At 47.3% G+C, this 25599-nt stretch overlaps 1 protein-coding gene across 1 annotated transcript in view; it reads right to left on the bottom strand.

Annotated features, from left to right (window-relative positions):
- Positions 1–25599, bottom strand: part of LOC311237240 (angiopoietin-1 receptor-like) — a gene marked incomplete at its 5' end in the record, with an annotated part of 126356 nt that overhangs the window by 69982 nt on the left and 30775 nt on the right. The window contains 2 exons of the mRNA XM_084325047.1: positions 11719–11884; positions 12507–12616. Coding sequence (XP_084181173.1) covers positions 11719–11884; positions 12507–12616 — 276 coding nt within the window. The remainder of the gene's footprint in view (positions 1–11718; positions 11885–12506; positions 12617–25599) is intronic.

Genomic DNA, 25599 nt, shown 5'->3' on the forward strand with positions numbered 1-25599 from the left:
TCTGGGGAGGGTGTAGACTACCACATGTCTCCTCTGTCAGTCTGGGGAGGGTGTAGACTACCACATGTCTCCTCTGTCAGTCTGAGGAGGGTGTAGACTACCACATGCCTCCTCCGATACATGTGGAGTTTCACTGGGAGACCGTAACGCATGCAGAGGTTCACCCCCCCAGATCCCCTCCCTGCTGAACAGGTGCCCCAACTGACCAGTAGGAGTCGCTGTTTGCAATGACCAGGACTCATACCCCACCTGCTTCCCACCCACGAACACTGCCAATTGTGTTCATAGGGACGATATGATGTTCCCAGTCAGAGTGGAGTATCTTCCCTGATACTCTGAACTTCCTTAATTGTCTCAGGTGGTAGAGGCGCTGTTTCGCCTTTTTTACCACAGAGTCTATGTGTGTTGACCATGTCAGGTCTTCTTTGATGCAGACTCCCAGGTACTTAAAACTGCTCACCCTGTCTACGATGAATGAATGAAAATGTTTATTTTTGAACATGTATTCTCCATATTCCTCTAAACAAATCACGGTATCTATCTCCGTCAAACAGAACAATCATAACAACAAAACATTTTGAAAATTTTAAAAAAAACATTAATAAAAGGAATTATAAACAAAAAGTCAAGAGAAATGTTTTTAGTACTATAAGTAAAAGTATATTCTATATTGTATTATACTAATTTATGTTATATCTAGTAAAATTTATGGAAGAACAAATGTAAATGTAAGGGGGTAGGGATCAATAAGCTTAGCTTCCCTCTACTCCTTTTTTGGACATGTCTGCTAACGAAAAGAATTATGGTCATAAATCAATATTTTTCAGAGCGTTGCATATTTTTTGCGATTTTTTAATCAAACGTTTTCAAGTATTAACATTACTAACATGTCACAAAAGCATGTAGAATGTATATTATCATCAATACATTAGTTTAGCAATAGGTTAAAAGTGCCATTAGATAGTTTTAACTTCTTGATTTTTATTACAAGACGGTGACCATTTTGGAAAATTTTAATCATGGGAATTGTAGTTATTTTGTCGAGGGGATGCATAGCTGTGGATCAGCGTTGGAATTATTCCAAACTACACTTCCTGGCAGATACTGTGGGGGTTCAAAGTTCAGCGTTCTGAATGAATTATTTCAATAACTGTTATTATTCGGGATAATAAGCCACAAAAGGTAACGTTTTTGACAAATATTGAAACGCAGTTAGTTTCTGCTCCCTATTGTTATCATGTAGCAACAATTAGATCTGAAATTAGTTTCAAAATGGTTGCACTGTGGTGAAAATAAAAAGGTACAGTAAATTACAGTAGATATCATTATCTGTTCTTATGCACGCCTGGTGATACTAAATCCAAATTGAACTCGGGCATTTGAAAGATAATATATGTATATATATAAATGTGCGAATTGGCTATAATAAGGTAATTTATAAGCATCATATTCTATATTCTATAATAATATTTCAAATTGGTCCGGATGGGAGAATTCAGTACTGTATCTACAGAACCTTCTGTTTAATCATCTTCCCTTTATTAATTTCCTTAGATTTTTTGTACACATGATCTCAAGAAGGTACTGAACAAGATCAGTGGCAGTTTTTTAAGTTTGGTCATTATTATCATGGTGTTATTCACTGTCAAAGATTCAAAGAAAAATCATAATTCATATTCTCATTTGTTTCATCACAATTTAAGCAAGCCTAGTAATAGACACAATATTTCTGACACTGTGAATACATTCCCTGAGGTCCATAGATGTACCTAGATACCAAGAATATGCAAATAGCCTTGTAGAAGTGGAGCACTATTCCATTTACCTAGGTATATATTTTAGGCGAAAATATTCCATGGGTGGAACAGGTTAAGTTATATTCTCCTTCCCTGTCTCTGAACCCTTTTTGAATGTTGCCTGGGATTAGTTTGTATCTGGCTTTGTATACAATGAGGGCAGTTTTGAAATCAACTAGATCCATACAGTTTGTAGCTTTATAAATAAGTTATTGGTGTGTTCATAATATCCTACATTGTTGATTATTCTTATTGCTTTTTTTTTGCATGATGCATATTGGCTGTAGTGTAGGAGACGGGAAATCACGACCAAAGAGAGTGAAGTTTCTTTGACCACACATCAGTGTGCATCATTTAATAGCATAGCCATGGATACCACAACAAACAAAGTCAAGCGTTAATATGGCCGCTCTAGATACCCCGGATGCCCCGTGTCCTTAAAGTGACAGTGTAGGTGGATTATGTCCCGTCCAGGTAAGTGCCCATGTAAGTGCCCACTACATATGTCCCCCCAGAATTCACCCTACTAACTCACAAAACGGGTCGGTAGACGGACCTCCCGACCATAACGGCTCCGAACAACTGGAGCCGGCATATGAGCTACCGTGGGACCCCCTGGGGCCTTGAGGTGGCGGGGAGGGCAAGGGGCAAGGTGCCTAATGGGCGGTGAGGGACTCATATTTTCAAAAAGCGACCTAGGGTGACGAGGTTTAACACGGGGAGGTCACCCCCGCCGCGGAGGCTGAGCGAGTGCCACGGGGTGATCCACATCCAAGTGAGCTGGCTTAAGCCTGTCCACCGAGACATGTTCCGGTTTACCGCCAATGTCCACCACGAAGGTCTTACTTCCCGTCTGTAGGACCCGAAACGGGCCATCGTAGGGGGGTTGAAAGGACCCGCGGTGGGCATCGTGCCGTATGAACACGTATTCCGTCGCCTGGAGGCCGGGTGGAACACGAGTCTGTGGCAAACCATGCTGCGAGGTGGGGACCGGAACAAATGCCCTAGCGTTCTCCAAGTTTGAAACACACTGCTGGGTCGCAGACCAGGGGTCTGTGGTGTCAGGTAAAAACTCCCCGGGGACCCGCAGCGGTTGGCCATAGACCAGCTCAGCCGACGATGACTGGAGATCATCCTTGGGGGCGGTCCTGAGACCCAACATGACCCACGGGAGCCTGTCGACCCAACTACCATCGCTAAGGGTAGCTCGGAGAGAAGCCTTCATGGACCGGTGAAACCGCTCACACAAACCGTTAGCCTGCGGGTGATAAGCGGTAGTGCGGTGCAGTCTCACGCCTAAGTTTCTGGCAATCTCGGACCAAAGCTCAGAGGTGAACTGAGGTCCACGGTCCGACGAAAGGTCAGACGGAGCACCGAACCGGGCCACCCACGTATATATAAACGCCCGAGCCACATCAGTGGACGTTGTGGATGACAGCGGAACGGCCTCTGGCCACTGAGTGGTTCTGTCCACCATCGTGAGGAGGTATGTGAAACCATGCGATGGGGGCAATGGACCCACCAGGTCCACATTCACATGGTCAAACCTCCTTTCGGGCACGGAGAACTGGGCCAAAGGAGCTTTAATGTGGCGGTGTACCTTAGCGCGCTGGCACATCACACAGGTCTTAACCCACCTGCTCACATCCTTTTTCAGCCCGTGCCAAATGAACTTGGCTGCCACCTGCTTTTGAGATGCCCTGTTACCGGGGTGAGAGAGACCATGTATGATGTCAAAAACATGACGTCTCCAACTGCTGGGCACCACGGGTCGCGGCCGCCCCGTGGAAACGTCGCACAGGAGTGTGCCGTTAGCCTCATTAAATGCCACATCCTCCAGCCTGAGTGCTGTGATGGCCGTCCTGTAGGCCTGAACGTCCATGTCGGAAACCTGGTCTGAGGCCATGCGTGCATAGTCTAAACCAACATGGACGGCCCCGATCAAGGCCCGAGAGAGACAGTCTGCCACTAGATTGTCCCTGCCTGCGACATGCTGAATATCCGTGGTAAACTCTGAGATATATGACAGGTGCCTCTGCTGACGGGCAGACCATGGCTCACTTACTTTAGCCATAGCAAAAGTGAGTGGCTTGTGGTCTACAAATGCCGTGAACGAACGAGCCTCCAGCAGGGAACGGAAATGCCGCACGGCCAGATAGAGGGCGAGGAGCTCCCTATCAAAAGTGCTATATTTGCACTCATTAGGACGAAGCTGTCGGCTAAAAAACGCCAGTGGCTGCCAAGCCCCACTCACCCACTGTTCGTATACCGCTCCAACAGCATAGTCTGAAGCATCAGTGGTGATGGCAACAGGGGCGTTGGGAAGTGGGTGTGCCAGCCTGGTTGCATTGGCCAGGGCGGTTTTAGTATCGACAAACGCCTTGCGTCTCTCGTCCGTCCAGTCCACCACATGTTTGGCGATTTTACCCCTGAGAGCCTCGTAAAGAGGTCGCATTAGCTGAGCAGCCCGGGGGACAAACCGATGGTAAAAGTTAACCATGCCAAGGAACTCTTGCAGAGCCTTGATGGTAAGTGGCAGTGGAAAATTTGCTATGGCGTCAACCTTAGATGGGAGGGGAACTGCCCCATCTTTGGTGACGTGGTGCCCGAGGAAATCGATCCTAGACAGCCCAAACTGACATTTAGCTGGGTTAATTATGAGCCCATGCTGACTGAGTCGGTGGAAAAGGGTCCTGAGATGGGACAAGTGCTCTGCCTTGGTGGTACTGGCGACTAAGATGTCATCTAGGTAGACAAACAAAAAAGGCAGGTCCCGTAACACAGAGTCCATCAAGCGCTGGAATGTCTGTGCTGCGTTTTTAAGCCCAAATGGCATGCGCAAGAACTCAAACAAACCAAAGGGAGTAATCACCGCCGTCTTAGGGATGTCCGCTGGGTGGACCGGCACCTGGTGGTAACCTCGAACTAAATCTATTTTTGAAAATATGAGCTTCCGGGCCAGGTGGGTGGAAAAATCCTGAATATGTGGAACCGGGTATCGGTCCGGTGTGGTTACCTCGTTAAGGCGGCGGTAATCGCCACACGGGCGCCACCCGCCAGCAGCCTTGGGGACAATGTGAAGGGGTGAGGCCCATGGGCTGTCAGAACGACGGATAATACCCAGGTTCTCCATGTTGGAAAACTCTGCCTTGGCCACGGCCAGCTTGGCAGGATCTAGGCGCCGAGCCCGGGAGTAGACTGGCGCACCTGCCGTAGCGATGTGATGCTCCACACCGTGCTTACTGGTGGAGGACGAGAAAGTGGGCTGGGTAAGGACAGGGAACTCGGCTAGCAGCTGGTGAAACTCATCTGTAACAGACAACATGTTAGACAAACCCACAGGAGGCGCTGCCCCGACAGTACATTCAAATGAACAAAAGGTGGTGGCGTCGATCAATCGATTGTTCCTGACATCCACCAACAATCCATAGGCACACAGAAAATCAGCACCCAGCAGGGGCACAAACACATCAGCAGTAATGAAGTTCCAGCTAAACCGCCGGTCACCAAAACACAACTCCACTAGCCTACTGCCATACGTGCGGATCGTAGTACCATTGGCAGCTTCCATAGGGAGCCCATGCCCGTCGGCCAGGGTGTCCACCCTTGACGCAGGCAGCACGCTTCTCTGTGCCCCTGTGTCGCACATGAAACGCCTGCCTGAGATGTTGTCCCGAATAAACAGTAGCCTGCCGGCCCCACCAACGCTCATGGCCACTGTTGAGCGCCGGCCCGGGCGTTTCCCGGCCCCTTGTAAGTACATGGGGGACGGCATTGGTTAGCCCTGGCTCCATACTTTGTGTGAAAGAAACACCAGCCAGTGTCTCTCCCTCGCTGGCGAGGGGCTGCCACCGCAGCAGCGACGGTATAATCCCCATGGTGAGAGGTAGAGGGTTGGTCATGATAGAACACGGCCGTACAGTGTTGCTGCTGGCTGGCCAAAAATAACTTATCCGCCTCCGCGGCTAACACACGGCAGTCATTTATTGTTGTGTTGGCCAAGGCAGCCCTTACTTGAGCCGGTAACTGGCGCAAGAACAGCTGTCGGAAGAGAAAATGGTTGGGCTCATGTTCTCCCATCAACGCCAACATCCTATCCATAAGCTCGGACGGTTTACTGTCGCCCAGACCTTGCAATGAAAACAGCCGGTTAGCTCGTTCCACCTCAGACAGTTCAAAACACTTCAACAAGTGTGCCTTCAGCGTGCCATATTTATCGTGCGCCGGAGGGTTTGTGAGTAGACTCACCTCTCTGGCTGCCGTGTTAGTCCCCAGCACAGCGACAACGTGATAGTACTTAGTGTCATCCTCCGTTATTTTCTTTATTGCAAACTGCGCCTCCGCCTGCACAAACCATGCAGTAGCTTGCGTTTCCCAGAACTCTGGCAATTTCAGCGCAACTGCTGCTTCCATAAACTTCAGCGCGACTGCCTGTTCCATTGTTCAATCGTTCTTGAAAGCGTCCAAGAACGTCAGGGTCACCAATGTAGGAGACGGGAAATCACGACCAAAAAGAGTGAAGTTTCTTTGACCACACATCAGTGTGCATCATTTAATAGCATAGCCATGGATACCACAACAAACAAAGTCAAGCTTTAATATGGCCGCTCTAGATACCCCGGATGCCCCGTGTCCTTAAAGTGACAGTATAGGTGGATTATGTCCCGTCCAGGTAAGTGCCCATGTAAGTGCCCACTACAGTAGAGTGCTTTTGTAGGTATTACCCCACACCTCCGCACAGTAGTTCATATATGGTAGGAAGAGTGTACGGTACAGTGTATACAGTGTTTTTTGGTTTAGAATGTGTCTTATCTTACATAAAACACCAACACTCCGTGCCAATTTAGTCCTGACATATTTGACTTGAGGTTTCCAGTTGAGTTTGTGGTCTATAATTACACCCAGAAATGTATTCTCAAATACCCTTTCCAGTTTAATACTATCTATCATTAGTTCAACCGGTGTGTTTTCTTGTATATCACGTTTACCAAATATCATGGATTTGTTTTTTTGTTATTGAATGATAATTGATTTGCATCAAACCACATTTTCAGCTTGGATAGCTCAGCTGCGACATTCTTTAAAAGCATTTGGAGGTTCTCTCCCTCACAGAAGACATTTGTATCGTCAGCAAAACATTTTTTTTTTTATATTTTAGTCGTATTTCCTATATAATTTATATACAGTATGAATAGTTTCGGGCCCAGAATTGACCCTTGCGGCACACCACAGATTATGTTTGACTGAGTGGACCTGTACTCCCCCAACTGCACAAACTGTAGGAAAGGATAGGGGACTCCCCCCCCACCGAGCCAAGCCCGTTATTTCCCATGCCACCGAGAGCCCCACCCCACGCCCACCGACCCCCCAACACACAGGACCCTGCCGGGCAAAGCCCAGCCGCTCTGATCCCCCTGAGAGAAACCCCTCCCTCCCGCCCTCCTGCCCGAGACACAGAACACCCCCTATCCTGGTCCACTATGCGCGGAGCCGAGCACCCAGAGCTCCCACCCGCCCCCGCCCGACCGCCAGGCCCCCGGCCCACGAGAACCCCAAGCCCAGGCCCGCAGAAGGCCAAAGCTCCACGCCTCAATGATCCCCCGACCCCCCGCGACCCCAAGCCCGGTGCCCCCCCGGCCGACCAGACAGCCCAGGCCACGCCGTCCGAGGGCCCCAGGAAACCCCACCCCCCCCACACCAATCCCACAACACGCAAGGCCACCCCTCCCCCGGGTCGAACCGCCGGAACGATGGCCCCTCCCCCCGACACCCCCCCCCCCACTGAACCCAGCCTGCCCACCTCTGTACCTCCCATGTCACCGACATCACCGCAGATATTTATGAAAAATGAAACTAACAACACAATAAGAAAACATTAAGTGAACATAAATGGTTACATGGTTAGCACTCTTTCCCCGATTGGCGGTTTGGGGGGGGATCAGCCCTCCCACTGGAGAAGCCCCCCCCCCCCCCCCCCCCAGAGACGGAAATACCCCCCAAAGGAGATTCTCCAAGCCTCTCTTCATGTCCAACATTTTGAATTCTTGTCCTTCATATTTGTCCATGTGCACATTTAAAGCAACTGCTATTCTAACATAACTCCCAGGTAATTCTTTTTAACCCCATTTAATCCCCGTTGGCGGGTTGGAGGGGTAAGGCTCTCCTGGAGAGGGCCCCTCCTATAACGACGTAGATATCCCCAATGGGGATTCTCCAATGTCCCTATTATTGTCCAACATTTTATTTGAGTTTTTATCTTTCATAATGTTAGTACATTTCCAGAGCTCCCGGTCCGGTCTCCGAATGTGATTCCCCATGTTCCCTGTCATCTTATTTGTGTGTCATGTGTGCTAGTATCTACAGTTTAGTCTAGTACTTGTTATTTGTGTTATATGTCCCGAATCAAGTCCCAATTTCCCCATCTAATGTGTTTACCCTGTCTGTATTCCCAGTGGTCTGTGTGTTGTCTGCAGTGTGTCTCGAATCATAACCTCCATTCACTATCACATTATATGCATATGTGGTATTGAATCTTGGTCGGTGTGTATGACCTCAGTGCTCGAGTCCTGCTTGGTGTGTGAAATCTCGCTATTCAAGTTCTGGCTGGTCCGGTTGATCTCGGTGCTCGGATCTCGGTTGGTGTGTGTGGCCTCCGTGTTCGTATCTTGGCCGGCCCGGGCGACCTCCACGCCTGCATCTCGTGTGCGGATGGTCCGGCCGACCTCGGTGCCTGGTTGGTCCGGTTGTATCCAGCGCCTCCCCGTCCTGCCCCTGGGTGCCGTCCGTTTCACCTCTCCCGAACCAGCTTGTATCACTTGCTGCGTCATTTTCATCGTGTTAACTTCCATGTTAGCTTGCAGCTCCTTCTCCAGCCAGGCCTTGCTGCGGTCCAACACCACGTTAGCTTGTATCCCTTGCTGCGTCGTATTCATCGTATTTACTTCCATGTTAGCTTGCAGCTCCTTCTCCAGCCATGCCTCGCTGCGGTCCAACACCACGTTAGCTTGTATCCCTTGCTGCGTCGTATTCATTGTGTTAACTTCCATGTTAGCTTGCAGCTCCTTCTCCAGCTAAGCCTCGCTGCGGTCCAACGCCACGTTAGCTTGTATCCCTTGCTGCGTCGTATTCACCGTGTTAATTTCCGTGTTAGCTTGCAGCTCCTTCTCCAGCCAGGCCTCGCTGCGGTCCAACGCCACATTAGCTTGTATCACTTGCTGCGTCATATTCATTGTGTTAACTTCCATGCAGTGATGGGCAAGCTACTTGGAAAATGTAGCAAGCTACACTACAAGTTACTCTCGATTAAATATAGCTAAACTACAATGGAAGCTATCCCCAGAGAAATGTAGCAAGCTACACTACAAGAACATGGCATAAATAGCTAGCTACATCGGCACTACTTTTTTTTTCTTTTTACTTTGTGATCAAGTTTACACCAAACAAATAGGCAGGCAAAAAATAGCTCAGTTTGATTGTTTATTATACTATTTATTTTACTATTATGCTACCATGTATATACTACTACCAACTATGCTAATATGTCTATACTACTACAGTATGTACTCAGAGTATAACACTCAAGCTTGACACTGCTAGACAAACAATACTATCCTTGGCTGCTAGATATGTAACTCACAAAACATTCCATGGCCACAGGTTGAGAACCACTGGTCTAGGACGATCTTTTCCCTATTTTTTTTTCTCCACCCCCCAATGTACAGCCCCCACCCACCAACCCCACCCACCAACCTCCTCCGATGTACAGTTTCTACGTCAAATGTATATACACTCTTTTTCTGGACACTTTTTGTATCACAAACAGTACTGTATTTGCAAATCTGATATGTCATAAATGTATAGATGTAGCAGTACTGTCTATCTGTATGTCATGTATGTCATATATGTTATGATTAATTGAAAATGGGGGACCCTGATGTAAACAAGACGAAAGTCTTTCTCTGGTCTGCATCCCCTTAACAATTGTATGTATTGAGCTGTACTGTACTGTACCCATTCTGCAATCTGTTAATACACTTTTCAATCAATCAATGATAATATTGTTCATAGCAGCTAGCCTATCTCAGACTGTTAGTTAAAGCTGTTGATAAAAAGTGCACTGACTTGTGTGCTGTTTGGGAACAGTTGACAATGTTTATGTAAAGACCTGTAAAGCTCACCTGAATATGTGTTCTCAAGTTAGTATTGGACGTGTGGGACGTCGAGAGCAGCTTCATTTTTGGTTGACACAATAAACACCTAAACACATATGTTTTAGGCGTTTTTTCAGTCAAACTCATAAACGTGTCCAGGTAGGGCCATGGAGATGCAGTGTTGTTATTGTTGTTGACATCATCTTCATCAATGCCATCAGTGGAAACATCAAATCCCTCTGCCATTATTTCGCGCTGAGTGGTTCTGTTATTGTAAATTCATCCATTCATTCTCATTCAGTGGTCTGCGTTTAGATTTTCACTTCCTGGTTTGCGGCCTGGAGTCCCGCCCTATCCTGCCTCTGATTGGCCTACCCGTAATATTTTGGCCTACCATACCCAATCGTGAGTCGTCACTCATATCTAAACAAACCAACCAATCATAGTGGGTTTTTTACGGGGAGTTTTTTTTTCTCCTCGCAGATCTTCTAGTCTTCTAGACTGCGAAAGTAGCGTGTAACGTTTCTCGTCGCTACGTTACTACTTCGTTCTATAAATAACTCCGCTACAGAGACCGCTACCCTGGTTAAAAAGTAGCAAGCTACCAGCACGCTACTGAGAATTGTAGTTAAGCTATGTAGCTTCGCTACTTGTAGCAAGCTACTGCCCATCACTGCTTCCATGTTAGCTTGCAGCTCCTTCTCCAGCCAGGCCTGCGTGCTAGCTTGGATAGCCCGTGTGCTAGCCCGCATGTCCTGGGCGATCTGCATTCCAACTTGGATGTCGGCCTGTATGCTAGCTGCCCACTGCGTCATGGTAGTCTGAATCATCTCCAGCGCCACCATTTGTACTTCTTCTGGGGTCACTTTTTTCTCGCCTTTTCTCGTGTTCATCCCTCCTCCTCTCTTATATCTTTGAATTGTCACTTTCTATTTCGCTTTGAATTGTTTTACTTCCTATTCTTGATATTCACCGACCGGGAGCTCTTTCATGTGGCTGCTCACCAGAACGTTGCAAACCGGAAGTCCTCTAAGTAACTTTTTAACCATTTGAGCCCTACTCCTCTGATCCCATACCTTTCCAATTTTAGTAGCAGAATATCATGATTTATAGTGTCAAATGCCTTCTTCAGATCTATGAAGACCCCTATTGCAAACTTCTTATTATCAATTATGATACGATAGCCCCATTTATCCACAGTGGCGTGTGTGTCCCCTGCTGTATTCTCCTAAAATCCACAATCAGCTCCTTGGTTTTACCAATGTTCAGGAGTAGGCTGTTATCCCGGCACCAGCGTGCCAGTACATCAACCTCCTCCCGATAGGCCTTCTCGCCATTGTCGGAGATCAGACCCACCACCATTGTGTTGTCCGAGAACTTCACTATGGAGTTGGAGCTGAACCTGGCCACACAGTCATGTGTGTACAGTGAGTACAGCAGGGGGCTCAGAACGCAGCCCTGGGGGGACCCGATACTCTAGGGTGATTGTACTGGAGGTATGACCCCCCACCCTGACCGCCTGGAGCTTGTCGGTCAGAATGTCCAGGATCCAGGCGCTCATGGCGGAGCTCAGACCCAGATGGTCAAATGAACTACACTAAAATAAAACTAAAGCTTAAATGCTGGAGGAATGCTTTTACTTAAAATGCCAATATGAGCAGAATGATGGTAATGGTATGGGTAACCTTTATCCTTCAGCCCCATAACTCTTATGCAGTGTCCATGCAGTGACCGGTCCATTGAGCTACACAGCCACAGTCCAGCCTCCTTACCGTTGCTCAGAGTCCATGCAGTGACTGGGAGGCTGTCTTGCCCCGCGGCCTTGGTGACGGTCCTCACCCTGCACTCGTACTGCTGTCTGGGCAGCAGGGAGCTCAACAGAAGCCCAGTGGAGTTGGCTGGCAGGTCGTAGCTCTTAATGCTGCCTGGATCAGAGCTCTGAAAGCAGTACAGGAACCAGTTAGTCAGTCAGTCAGTCAGTCAGTCAGTCAGTCAGTCAGTCAGTCAGTCAGTCAGTCAGTCAGTCAGTCAGTCAGTCAGTCAGTCAGTCAGTCAGTCAGTCAGTCAGTCAGTCAGTCAGTCAGTCAGTCAGTCAGTCTATCAGTCAGTCAGTCAGTCAGTCAGTCAGTCAGTCAGTCAGTCAGTCAGTCAGTCAGTCAGTCAGTCAGTCAGTCAGTCAGTCAGTCAGTCAGTCAGTCTGTCTGTCTGTCTGTCTGTCTGTCTGTCTGTCTGTCTGTCTGTCTGTCTGTCTGTCTGTCTGTCTGTCTGTCTGTCTGTCTGTCTGGCTGGCTGGCTGGCTGGCTGGCAATCCAACAATATCAATACATGAAATACATTTCATCGATTAAATGTCATTTTAAACGGTTTTCAAATGACAGACAAGGCAGATGAGAGAAGTTACAGTAATATTAAAAGTGATATTAAAACCAAGAACACAAGAGCATGATCACAAGAGCAACAATGCAACAAAGTCACCATTTCCAAAATAATATATTCATAAAATATCCATAAAAAAATACACACAGATTGTGAAACCTATAGGTGAATGTGTGAGCCCCACCTGCAGACACATGACCACATAGCTCCACTGGCCTCCCCCTGAGTCCCAGGACAGGCTGAGGGAGGTCTGGCTGAGGGGGACCAGGCGCAGTCCTGACGGGAGGGGGAGGTCTGCAGGAGGGGGGGTGAGAGGGGGGTGGGAGGTTAAACTATGGAGTTGTTTGTCCTGCGTGAGAACGAGACACACAGCCACAACACACAAGTAAAACATGACACAACACAGGAGTAAAACATGACACAACACAGGAGTAAAACATGACACAACACAGGAGTAAAACATGACACAACACACGAGTAAAACATGACACAACACAGGAGTAAAACATGACACAACACACAAGTAAAACATGACACAACACACAAGTTGTGAGGATTGGTCCGATTCTGCACGCTTCAAGGTACCAATTACCTTCGCGCACCTGAAGTGAGTTCTAATCACCTCGGTGGAGCCCTTTATATACTCTGGTGTTCCTAACGTTCTGTGTCGGGTCGTTTTGGATTACCACTGGCTGCTGCTTGTTCCCTCCCGTGTTGTACCTCATCTGTTTTTCTCCAGGACGTCTATGGAAGTCGCTGCTGTTGCTTTTCTCTGTCATCCGTTGGATCTGTGCCTCGTTGCCTGCTTTGCGCAATTGCGCCTTGGTGAGTTTGGAACGTACTTTTGGATACTCTGTTTTTCTTCGCATCTTCCTGACTCTGGACCTTTCTGTTTTTGTGTGTTTGGGAAGATTTGCCGTTTTTGTTTGTACTGGACTCAGCTAAACTTGTGTGTTGGTAACACTGAAGATTAAGTCACTTGTGTTTATACTGGACTCAGCTAAGGAGGACTGGACTTCCTTGTATTCCGTTGGCTTGTTTGTTGACAACTCACTCTCTCTCCGTTCCTCCCCGAGTTGGATCTTCGAGTAGCTGCAGAGCCGCAGAGTCAGAGGCGCAACGCCACTGTGCCGTCTCTGCACCGAGACGAGCTGCAGAGCCACAGGCAACTCTGCCAAGAACATTCCCCACTTGTGCTTTTTGTTGTTTCTTCTATTCCCTGTTATTTTGGAAATAAATACGCCCTGGTTTTTGGCTAACTCTGAACTACCTGTCTGTGCCATGCTGTTGGGGTTGGTAACAAACCATAACATTACGACCCGACCATGTCGACCCCAGCCGACACAGACAGAGTTAGGGCAGCGTTGGCGGTCCAGATCCAGTTGACCAACGACCATACCCAACAGTTAGGTGCGGCTGCGGCTGCTGTGCAGGACCTCCGGGCCCAGGTCCAGCCTATTCAAGATTCTCTTGACACTCAGCAGACTACCCAGGGTAATCAGCAGGCTGATATTCTGCACCAGCTACAGGCTCTCAGTGCAGCATTTAACACCCTGCTTTTAACCCCACCTGTGCCAGGAGTTCCAGCCAGATCCCCACCCACTGCCGCGACAGACCCTGCGCCTCCCGACCTCGCACCTCGGGAGCCCCGTCTCTCCAACCCACGTTTGTTTGACGGTAACTTCGAGGAGTGTGCCACGTTCATCATGCAATGTGAGTTGGTTTTCATTCATCAACCCAGCCGATTTACGTCAGAGGGAGCCCGAGTAGCCTACATGACTAACCTGCTCACAGGCCGAGCAGCACAGTGGGTCACTGCTTCCTGGTCTATGAGGGCTGATTTTTGTTTCTCATACCCAGACTTCGTGGCAGAGCTCCGAAGGGTTTTCCACCACCCAGCTTGTGGCCAGGACCCGGGAGCTCGGCTGGGCACCTTCCGGCAGGGCAGTGGCAGTGTCACCGACTACGCGCTGGAGTTCAGACTAGCCACAACCGAGAGCGGTTGGAATGATCGGGCGCTTCATCTCACCTTCCTGAAGGGGCTCAACGACGCGGTAAGGGACCAGCTCGCGACCCGAGAGGAGCCCGATTCTCTCGAGGGCCTAATCAGCCTCGCCATTCGCATCGACGGACGCCTCCGGGAGAGGAGGCGTGAGAGAGAGCACGACTGGGACCCTCAGAGGTTCCCCAGACCCCCCGAACTCGTGAGCGTTCTGCTGACCGTCCTGCCCCCTCCGCGGCTGGTGGCCCTTTCCCCTCCCGAGCTGTGACCAAGGAGGAACCCATGCAGCTGGGACGCACCCTCCTTAGCCCGGCTGAACGGGAGTCCAGGCTCAGGTCCGGCCTTTGTCTCTACTGCGGCCGGGATGGACACCGTATCTCCAATTGCCCTACCCGGCCAAAAGACCAGGCTCGCCGGGACCCCGGGAGAGGCGGGAGATCCTGGTGAGCCGTTTTTCCTGTTCCCACACCCGTGCACCACCTAACCGTCTGACGACCGTCACCCTAGCCTGGGCGGACCAGCGGGCGATGGTGGGTGCACTCATTGACTTGGGTGCTGATGAGAGTTTCTTGGACGTTGAGTTTGCCACCCAGGCCAACATTCCACTTGAGGACCTCGAGAGGCCCTTGGAGGTTTTCGCGCTGGATCAGCACCGCCTGGCTGACATCACTCAACGCACCTGTCCTGTCCTCCTCACCATTGCTGGTAACCACGTTGAGAGACTCCAGTTCTTTATTACCAGATCCCCTCTTGTCCCAGTAGTCCTGGGTCGGCCCTGGCTTGCGCTGCATGAGCCCCACATCGCCTGGTCCTCCGGCACCATCAGGGGGTGGAGCTCCTCCTGTCATGCCCAGTGTCTTCAGGCGGCGTCCAGTCCTTCGCCCCGGAGTTCTCCTCGTGTGCCGCCCCCGGACCTCTCAACTATTCCCCCCGAGTACCACGACCTCGGGGAGGTTTTCTGCAAGTCCCAGGCTCAGGCCCTTCCGCCTCACCGGCCTTACGACTGTGCCATCGACCTCCGCTCAGGGGCCCCCCTTCCCGGCAGCCGCCTCTACAGTCTGACCGTCCCTGAGAAGGCAGCGATGGATAAATACATCTCTGAGTCCTTGGCAGCAGGCCTCATTCGGCCCTCGTCCTCCCCGGTGGCGGCCGGTTTCTTTTTTGTTGGGAAGAAGGATGGAGACCTTCGGCCCTGCATTGACTATCGCCAACTCAACGAGATCACCATTAAGAACAAGTATCCTCTTCCTCTCATGAACTCCACCTTCGAGCCCCTCACCCAGGCTACCGTCTTCACCAAGCTGGAACTCCGGAGTGCCTACCATCTGGTCCGTATCCGAGAGGGCGATGAATGGAAGACCGCCTTCAAGACTCCCAGGGGTCATTACGAGTACCTGGTGATGCCGTTCGGCCTCACCAACGCTCCGGCGGTATTCCAGGCTCTCATGAACGACGTCCTCCGTGACATGCTCGAGGAGTTTGTGGTGGTATACTTGGACGACATCCTCATCTTCTCCAAGACTCTCGAGGAACACGTCCAGCATGTCCGCCGTGTGCTGGAGCGCCTCCTCCACAATCGGCTCTTCGTTAAGGCAGAGAAGTGCCGTTTCCACTCCGACTTCGTCGATTACCTAGGCTTCATCGTGGAGAGCGGCCTGACCCGAGCTGACCCTCGCAAGATCCGGGCAGTGGAGGAGTGGCCGGAACCCACCTCTCGGAAGGAGCTACAGAGCTTCCTCGGGTTCGCAAACTTCTACCGGAGATTCATCCGGAAGTACAGCCAGGTGGCGGAACCACTTACCAGGCTGACCTCTCCCTCCCTGCCGTTTGACTGGTCTCCAGCGGCCTGCGCTGCGTTCCGTTCCCTCAAGAAGAGGTTCACCACCGCCCCGGTCTTGCTCCACCCAGACCCCAAGAGGCAGTTCATTGTGGAGGTGGACGCCTCGGATACTGGACTAGGGGCTATCTTGTCTCAGCGGTCGGCAACGGACCAGAAGGTCCATCCGTGCGCTTTCTACTCACGTCGTTTCCTTCCTGCCGAGAGGAACTATGACATTGGCAATCGGGAGCTGCTGGCGGTAATGGCTGCCTTGGAGGAGTGGCGTCATTGGCTGGAGGGGGCCGAGGAACCGTTCACCATTTGGACGGACCATAAGAACTTGACGTACATCCGTGCTTCCAAGCGCCTCAACGGCCGGCAGGCAAGGTGGGCCAGCTTCCTCAGTCGGTTCGACTTCTCGCTGACCTTTCGCCCTGGGTCCCGCAACACGAAGGCCGACTCTCTGTCCCGGTTACACTCCAAGGGGGCTCCAACCACTGAGGATCCGACTCCCATCCTCCCAGAGGCCAGGGTGGTGGGAGTGGTCACCTTGGGCATTGAAACCGTGGTCAGGCGTGCCCTACGTTTACATCCCGCTCCCAGCAACGTACCTGTTCGTCGCCTCTTCGTCCCCGACTCAGTCCGGTCCCGGGTTCTCCAATGGGGCCATACCAGCCGGTTTGCCTGCCACCCCGGCGTTCATCGCACTTTCTCCTTCCTGGCTCGTCGATTCTGGTGGCCCACCATGAGGAACGACGTCAAGGAGTTTGTTCTGACCTGCACGGTCTGCGCAGGCCTCCCACCAGGCGTCCCACCAGGCACCCTCCGGGCTATTACAGCCACTTCCCATTCCGAGCCGCCCTTGGTCCCATGTGGCATTGGACTTCGTCACAGGTCTTCCTTCGTCCCAGGGGAACACGTGCCTTCTGACTGTGGTGGATCGGTTCAGCAAGGGGGTTCACCTCGTGGCCCTTCCCAAGCTTCCCTCGGCTTCCGAGACAGCGGACCTCCTGACTAGCCACGTGTTCCGCCTCCATGGTTTCCCCCAGGACGTTGTCTCGGACCGGGGTCCCCAGTTCACTTCCCAGGTATGGCGGGCCTTTTGCAAGGGATTGGGGGCAACTGTCAGTCTTTCGTCTGGTTATCATCCCCAGACTAACGGACAAACAGAGAGGATGAACCAGAGCGTGGAGTCTGCTCTCCGTTGTGTTGCCGCTGAGAGACCTGCTTCCTGGAGCCGGTTCCTCCCCTGGGTCGAGTACGCCATCAACTCCCTGGTCAATTCCGCCACCAGCCTCTCGCCGTTTGAGGTATCCCTGGGCTACCAACCCCCTTTTTTCCCTGCACAGGAGTCGGAAGTGGCAGTTCCCTCCGTGCAGGATCATCTCGACCGGTGTCGTCAAGTCTGGGAGATCACCAGGACTGCGCTGCTCCGGGCATCGGAGCGCGCCAGTCGGGGAGCCGACCGACGCCGGATCCCTGCGCCGACGTACCACCCTGGGCAGAGGGTATGGTTGTCCGCCAAGGATCTTCCGCTTCGATCCTCGGCCAAGAAGCTTAACCCCCGGTTCGTCTGCCCTTTTGAGATCCAGAAGGTGCTCAGTCCCGCAGCGGTGAGTCTTAAACTTCCTGCATCCATGCGCATTCATCCCGTTTTCCATGTGTCCCGGGTTAAACCTGTCTCTCTCAGTCCCCTGATGCCTCCTGCTCCAGATCCGCCTCCTCCCGAGATGGTGGACGGACACCCTCAGTGGCGTGCACCGAGACGAGCTGCAGAGCCGCACGCAACTCTGCCAAGAACATTCCCCACTTGTGCTTTTTGTTGTTTCTTCTATTCCCTGTTATTTTGGAAATAAATACGCCCTGGTTTTTGGCTAACTCTGAACTACCTGTCTGTGCCGTGCTGTTGGGGTTGGTAACAAACCATAACACAAGTAAAACATGACACAACACACGAGTAAAACATGACACAACACACAAGTAAAACATGACACAACACACGAGTAAAACATGACACAACACACGAGTAAAACATGACACAACACACGAGTAAAACATGACACAACACAGGAGTAAAACATGACACAACACACAAGTAAAGCATGACACAACACAGGAGTAAAACATGACACAACACAGGAGTAAAACATGACACAACACACGAGTAAAACATGACACAACACACGAGTAAAACATGCCACAACACACAAGTAAAACATGACACAACACAGAAGTAAAACATGACACAACACACAAGTAAAACATGACACAACACAGGAGTAAAACATGACACAACACAGGAGTAAAACATGACACAACACAGGAGTAAAACATGACACAACACACAAGTAAAACATGACACAACACAGGAGTAAAACATGACACAACACAGGAGTAAAACATGACACAACACACGAGTAAAACATGACACAACACAGGAGTAAAACATGACACAACACACGAGTAAAACATGACACAACACAGGAGTAAAACATGACACAACACACAAGTAAAACATGACACAACACACGAGTAAAACATGACACAACACAGGAGTAAAACATGACACAACACACAAGTAAAACATGACACAACACAGGAGTAAAACATGACGCGTTACAGTAACAAAGTTCCTTTTTGCCGCAACTAGTACTCTAACGCATTACTTTTTAAATTCAGTAACGCTGTTACCGTTACTAAATGGTTTGTTAGTTTGTTACTGCTTTCTTTTTATGTAGATTCATAGCGAGCGTCCTCCTGACTCCGTTTGATTTCGCCTGCGTTTGTTAAGTTTTGTTTACTATAGAGAGCGTCTATTTCTTTCCGTAGCCGCATTTCTGGTTTCCGCATTTCTGATTGGCCACTGACTGACGTTCTCTGACGTTCTCTGACCAGAGAGCGTCAGTCAGTGGCCACTGGCCAATCAGAAATGCGGAAACCAGAAATGCGGCTACGGAAAGAAATAGACGCTCTCTATAGTAAACAAAACTTAACAAACGCAGGCGAAATCAAACGGAGTCAGGAGGACGCTCGCTATGAATCTACATAAAAAGAACGCAGTAACGAACTAACAAACCATTTAGCAACTACTTGGAGAGATAATTAATATACAACATGGAAACGAGATAAAGAACATGTTTGAGGGGCTGCTGGAGTCAGCTGGACTAACGACATCTCGACCACCGCAGACTTTGGTGAGTGCAATGTGTTCACTGAAACTCAAGTTGATCAACGGATTTTGACTGTACGAAATCTGCCAGGGAATCTCATAATACTAATCAAACAATATAAATATAGTCCTTTCATGCACAATTGATATCCTAACTATTCTAACGTTGCAATGCTTTGATTGATATCTTAAACAACGTTGCAAGATGGTTATAATGAAACGCTCCGGCGACACCAAGGCTGTTCCTTCAACCGGCGCACTTCTTATTATATCGACTCGGGACAACATTTGTTTGTGTCAGATTTGTGTTTGTATCTAGACCACATTGCTTAGCAGAGTTCAGTGATGTGAATGGAAACTGTCAAGTTGATCAACCGATTTTGAGTATCTGGGGCATGGGACTCGGGAGCAATCTTTTTTTTTTTTTTTTTTTTAATAACTAAATAGTTACTTTTCACAGTAACTCATTACTTTTGGGTGTAAGTAACTAGTAAAGTAACGAAGTTACTTTGAAATGAAGTAACTAGTAAACTAACTGAGTTACTATTTTTCAGTAACTAGCACAACACTGCACAACACACAAGTAAAACATGGCACAACACACAAGTAAAACATGACACAACACACGAGTAAAACATGACACAACACACGAGTAAAACATGACACAACACACAAGTAAAACATGACACAACACAGGAGTAAAACATGACACAACACAGGAGTAAAACATGACACAACACACAAGTAAAACATGACACAACACAGGAGTAAAACATGACACAACACAGGAGTAAAACATGACACAACACAGGAGTAAAACATGACACAACACACGAGTAAAACATGACACAACACAGGAGTAAAACATGACACAACACACGAGTAAAACATGACACAACACACAAGTAAAACATGACACAACACACGAGTAAAACATGACACAACACACGAGTAAAACATGACACAACACACAAGTAAAACATGACACAACACACGAGTAAAACATGACACAACACAGGAGTAAAACATGACACAACACAGGAGTAAAACATGACACAACACACAAGTAAAACATGACACAACACACGAGTAAAACATGACACAACACACGAGTAAAACATGACACAACACACAAGTAAAACATGACACAACACACGAGTAAAACATGACACAACACACGAGTAAAACATGACACAACACACGAGTAAAACATGACACAACACACAAGTAAAACATGACACAACACACGAGTAAAACATGACACAACACACGAGTAAAACATGACAACACACGAGTAAAACATGACACAACACAGGAGTAAAACATGACACAACACAGGAGTAAAACATGACACAACACAGGAGTAAAACATGACACAACACAGGAGTAAAACATGACACAACACAGGAGTAAAACATGACACAACACAGGAGTAAAACATGACACAACACACAAGTAAAACATGACACAACACAGGAGTAAAACATGACACAACACACAAGTAAAACATGACACAACACACGAGTAAAACATGACACAACACAGGAGTAAAACATGACACAACACACGAGTAAAACATGACACAACACACAAGTAAAACATGACACAACACAGGAGTAAAACATGACACAACACACAAGTAAAACATGACACAACACAGGAGTAAAACATGACACAACACAGGAGTAAAACATGACACAACACAGGAGTAAAACATGACACAACACACGAGTAAAACATGACACAACACAGGAGTAAAACATGACACAACACACAAGTAAAACATGACACAACACAGGAGTAAAACATGACGCGTTACAGTAACAAAGTTCCTTTTTGCCGCAACTAGTACTCTAACGCATTACTTTTTAAATTCAGTAACGCTGTTACCGTTACTAAATGGTTTGTTAGTTTGTTACTGCTTTCTTTTTATGTAGATTCATAGCGAGCGTCCTCCTGACTCCGTTTGATTTCGCCTGCGTTTGTTAAGTTTTGTTTACTATAGAGAGCGTCTATTTCTTTCCGTAGCCGCATTTCTGGTTTCCGCATTTCTGATTGGCCACTGACTGACGTTCTCTGACGTTCTCTGACCAGAGAGCGTCAGTCAGTGGCCACTGGCCAATCAGAAATGCGGAAACCAGAAATGCGGCTACGGAAAGAAATAGACGCTCTCTATAGTAAACAAAACTTAACAAACGCAGGCAAAATCAAACGGAGTCAGGAGGACGCTCGCTATGAATCTACATAAAAAGAACGCAGTAACGAACTAACAAACCATTTAGCAACTACTTGGAGAGATAATTAATATACAACATGGAAACGAGATAAAGAACATGTTTGAGGGGCTGCTGGAGTCAGCTGGACTAACGACATCTCGACCACCGCAGACTTTGGTGAGTGCAATGTGTTCACTGAAACTCAAGTTGATCAACGGATTTTGACTGTACGAAATCTGCCAGGGAATCTCATAATACTAATCAAACAATATAAATATAGTCCTTTCATGCACAATTGATATCCTAACTATTCTAACGTTGCAATGCTTTGATTGATATCTTAAACAACGTTGCAAGATGGTTATAATGAAACGCTCCGGCGACACCAAGGCTGTTCCTTCAACCGGCGCACTTCTTATTATATCGACTCGGGACAACATTTGTTTGTGTCAGATTTGTGTTTGTATCTAGACCACATTGCTTAGCAGAGTTCAGTGATGTGAATGGAAACTGTCAAGTTGATCAACCGATTTTGAGTATCTGGGGCATGGGACTCGGGAGCAATCTTTTTTTTTTTTTTTTTTTTAATAACTAAATAGTTACTTTTCACAGTAACTCATTACTTTTGGGTGTAAGTAACTAGTAAAGTAACGAAGTTACTTTGAAATGAAGTAACTAGTAAACTAACTGAGTTACTATTTTTCAGTAACTAGCACAACACTGCACAACACACAAGTAAAACATGGCACAACACACAAGTAAAACATGACACAACACACGAGTAAAACATGACACAACACACGAGTAAAACATGACACAACACACAAGTAAAACATGACACAACACAGGAGTAAAACATGACACAACACAGGAGTAAAACATGACACAACACACAAGTAAAACATGACACAACACAGGAGTAAAACATGACACAACACAGGAGTAAAACATGACACAACACACGAGTAAAACATGACACAACACAGGAGTAAAACATGACACAACACACGAGTAAAACATGACACAACACACAAGTAAAACATGACACAACACACGAGTAAAACATGACACAACACACGAGTAAAACATGACACAACACACAAGTAAAACATGACACAACACACGAGTAAAACATGACACAACACAGGAGTAAAACATGACACAACACAGGAGTAAAACATGACACAACACACAAGTAAAACATGACACAACACACGAGTAAAACATGACACAACACACGAGTAAAACATGACACAACACACAAGTAAAACATGACACAACACACGAGTAAAACATGACACAACACACGAGTAAAACATGACACAACACACGAGTAAAACATGACACAACACACAAGTAAAACATGACACAACACACGAGTAAAACATGACACAACACACGAGTAAAACATGACAACACACGAGTAAAACATGACACAACACAGGAGTAAAACATGACACAACACAGGAGTAAAACATGACACAACACAGGAGTAAAACATGACACAACACAGGAGTAAAACATGACACAACACAGGAGTAAAACATGACACAACACAGGAGTAAAACATGACACAACACAGGAGTAAAACATGACACAACACAGGAGTAAAACATGACACAACACACAAGTAAAACATGACACAACACACGAGTAAAACATGACACAACACAGGAGTAAAACATGACACAACACACGAGTAAAACATGACACAACACACAAGTAAAACATGACACAACACAGGAGTAAAACATGACACAACACACAAGTAAAACATGACACAACACAGGAGTAAAACATGACACAACACAGGAGTAAAACATGACACAACACAGGAGTAAAACATGACACAACACAGGAGTAAAACATGACACAACACAGGAGTAAAACATGACACAACACAGGAGTAAAACATGACACAACACAGGAGTAAAACATGACACAACACACGAGTAAAACATGACACAACACAGGAGTAAAACATGACACAACACACGAGTAAAACATGACACAACACAGGAGTAAAACATGACACAACACAGGAGTAAAACATGACACAACACAGGAGTAAAACATGACACAACACAGGAGTAAAACATGACACAACACAGGAGTAAAACATGACACAACACACCAGTAAAACATGACACAACACACGAGTAAAACATGACACAACACAGGAGTAAAACATGACACAACACACGAGTAAAACATGACACAACACAGGAGTAAAACATGACACAACAGACCAGTAAAACATGACACAACACAGGAGTAAAACATGACACAACACACGAGTAAAACATGACACAACACACAAGTAAAACATGACACAACACAGGAGTAAAACATGACACAACACAGGAGTAAAACATGACACAACACAGGAGTAAAACATGACACAACACACCAGTAAAACATGACACAACACACAAGTAAAACATGACACAACACAGGAGTAAAACATGACACAACACAGGAGTAAAACATGACACAACACAGGAGTAAAACATGACACAACACAGGAGTAAAACATGACACAACACAGGAGTAAAACATGACACAACACACAAGTAAAACATGACACAACACACGAGTAAAACATGACACAACACAGGAGTAAAACATGACACAACACACGAGTAAAACATGACACAACACACAAGTAAAACATGACACAACACAGGAGTAAAACATGACACAACACACAAGTAAAACATGACACAACACAGGAGTAAAACATGACACAACACATGAGTAAAACATGACACAACACAGGAGTAAAACATGACACAACACAGGAGTAAAACATGACACAACACAGGAGTAAAACATGACACAACACAGGAGTAAAACATGACACAACACAGGAGTAAAACATGACACAACACACGAGTAAAACATGACACAACACAGGAGTAAAACATGACACAACACACGAGTAAAACATGACACAACACAGGAGTAAAACATGACACAACACAGGAGTAAAACATGACACAACACAGGAGTAAAACATGACACAACACAGGAGTAAAACATGACACAACACAGGAGTAAAACATGACACAACACACCAGTAAAACATGACACAACACACGAGTAAAACATGACACAACACAGGAGTAAAACATGACACAACACACGAGTAAAACATGACACAACACAGGAGTAAAACATGACACAACAGACCAGTAAAACATGACACAACACAGGAGTAAAACATGACACAACACACGAGGAAAACATGACACAACACACAAGTAAAACATGACACAACACAGGAGTAAAACATGACACAACACAGGAGTAAAACATGACACAACACAGGAGTAAAACATGACACAACACACCAGTAAAACATGACACAACACACAAGTAAAACATGACACAACACAGGAGTAAAACATGACACAACACAGGAGTAAAACATGACACAACACACGAGTAAAACATGACACAACACAGGAGTAAAACATGACACAACACACCAGTAAAACATGACACAACACACGAGTAAAACATGACACAACAGACCAGTAAAACATGACACAACAGACCAGTAAAACATGACACAACACAGGAGTAAAACATGACACAACACACGAGTAAAACATGACACAACACACGAGTAAAACATGACACAACACAGGAGTAAAACATGACACAACACACCAGTAAAACATGACACAACACACGAGTAAAACATGACACAACACAGGAGTAAAACATGACACAACACACCAGTAAAACATGACACAACACAGGAGTAAAACATGACACAACACAGGAGTAAAACATGACACAACACAGGAGTAAAACATGACACAACACACGAGTAAAACATGACACAACAGACCAGTAAAACATGACACAACACACGAGTAAAACATGACACAACAGACCAGTAAAACATGACACAACACAGGAGTAAAACATGACACAACACACGAGTAAAACATGACACAACACACGAGTAAAACATGACACAACACAGGAGTAAAACATGACACAACACACAAGTAAAACATGACACAACACACAAGTAAAACATGACACAACACAGGAGTA

The sequence above is a fragment of the Notolepis coatsorum genome (assembly GCF_963971535.1).
Source record: "Notolepis coatsorum genome assembly, chromosome: 11".
In the NCBI taxonomy this organism is placed as follows: Eukaryota; Metazoa; Chordata; class Actinopteri; order Aulopiformes; family Paralepididae; genus Notolepis; species Notolepis coatsorum.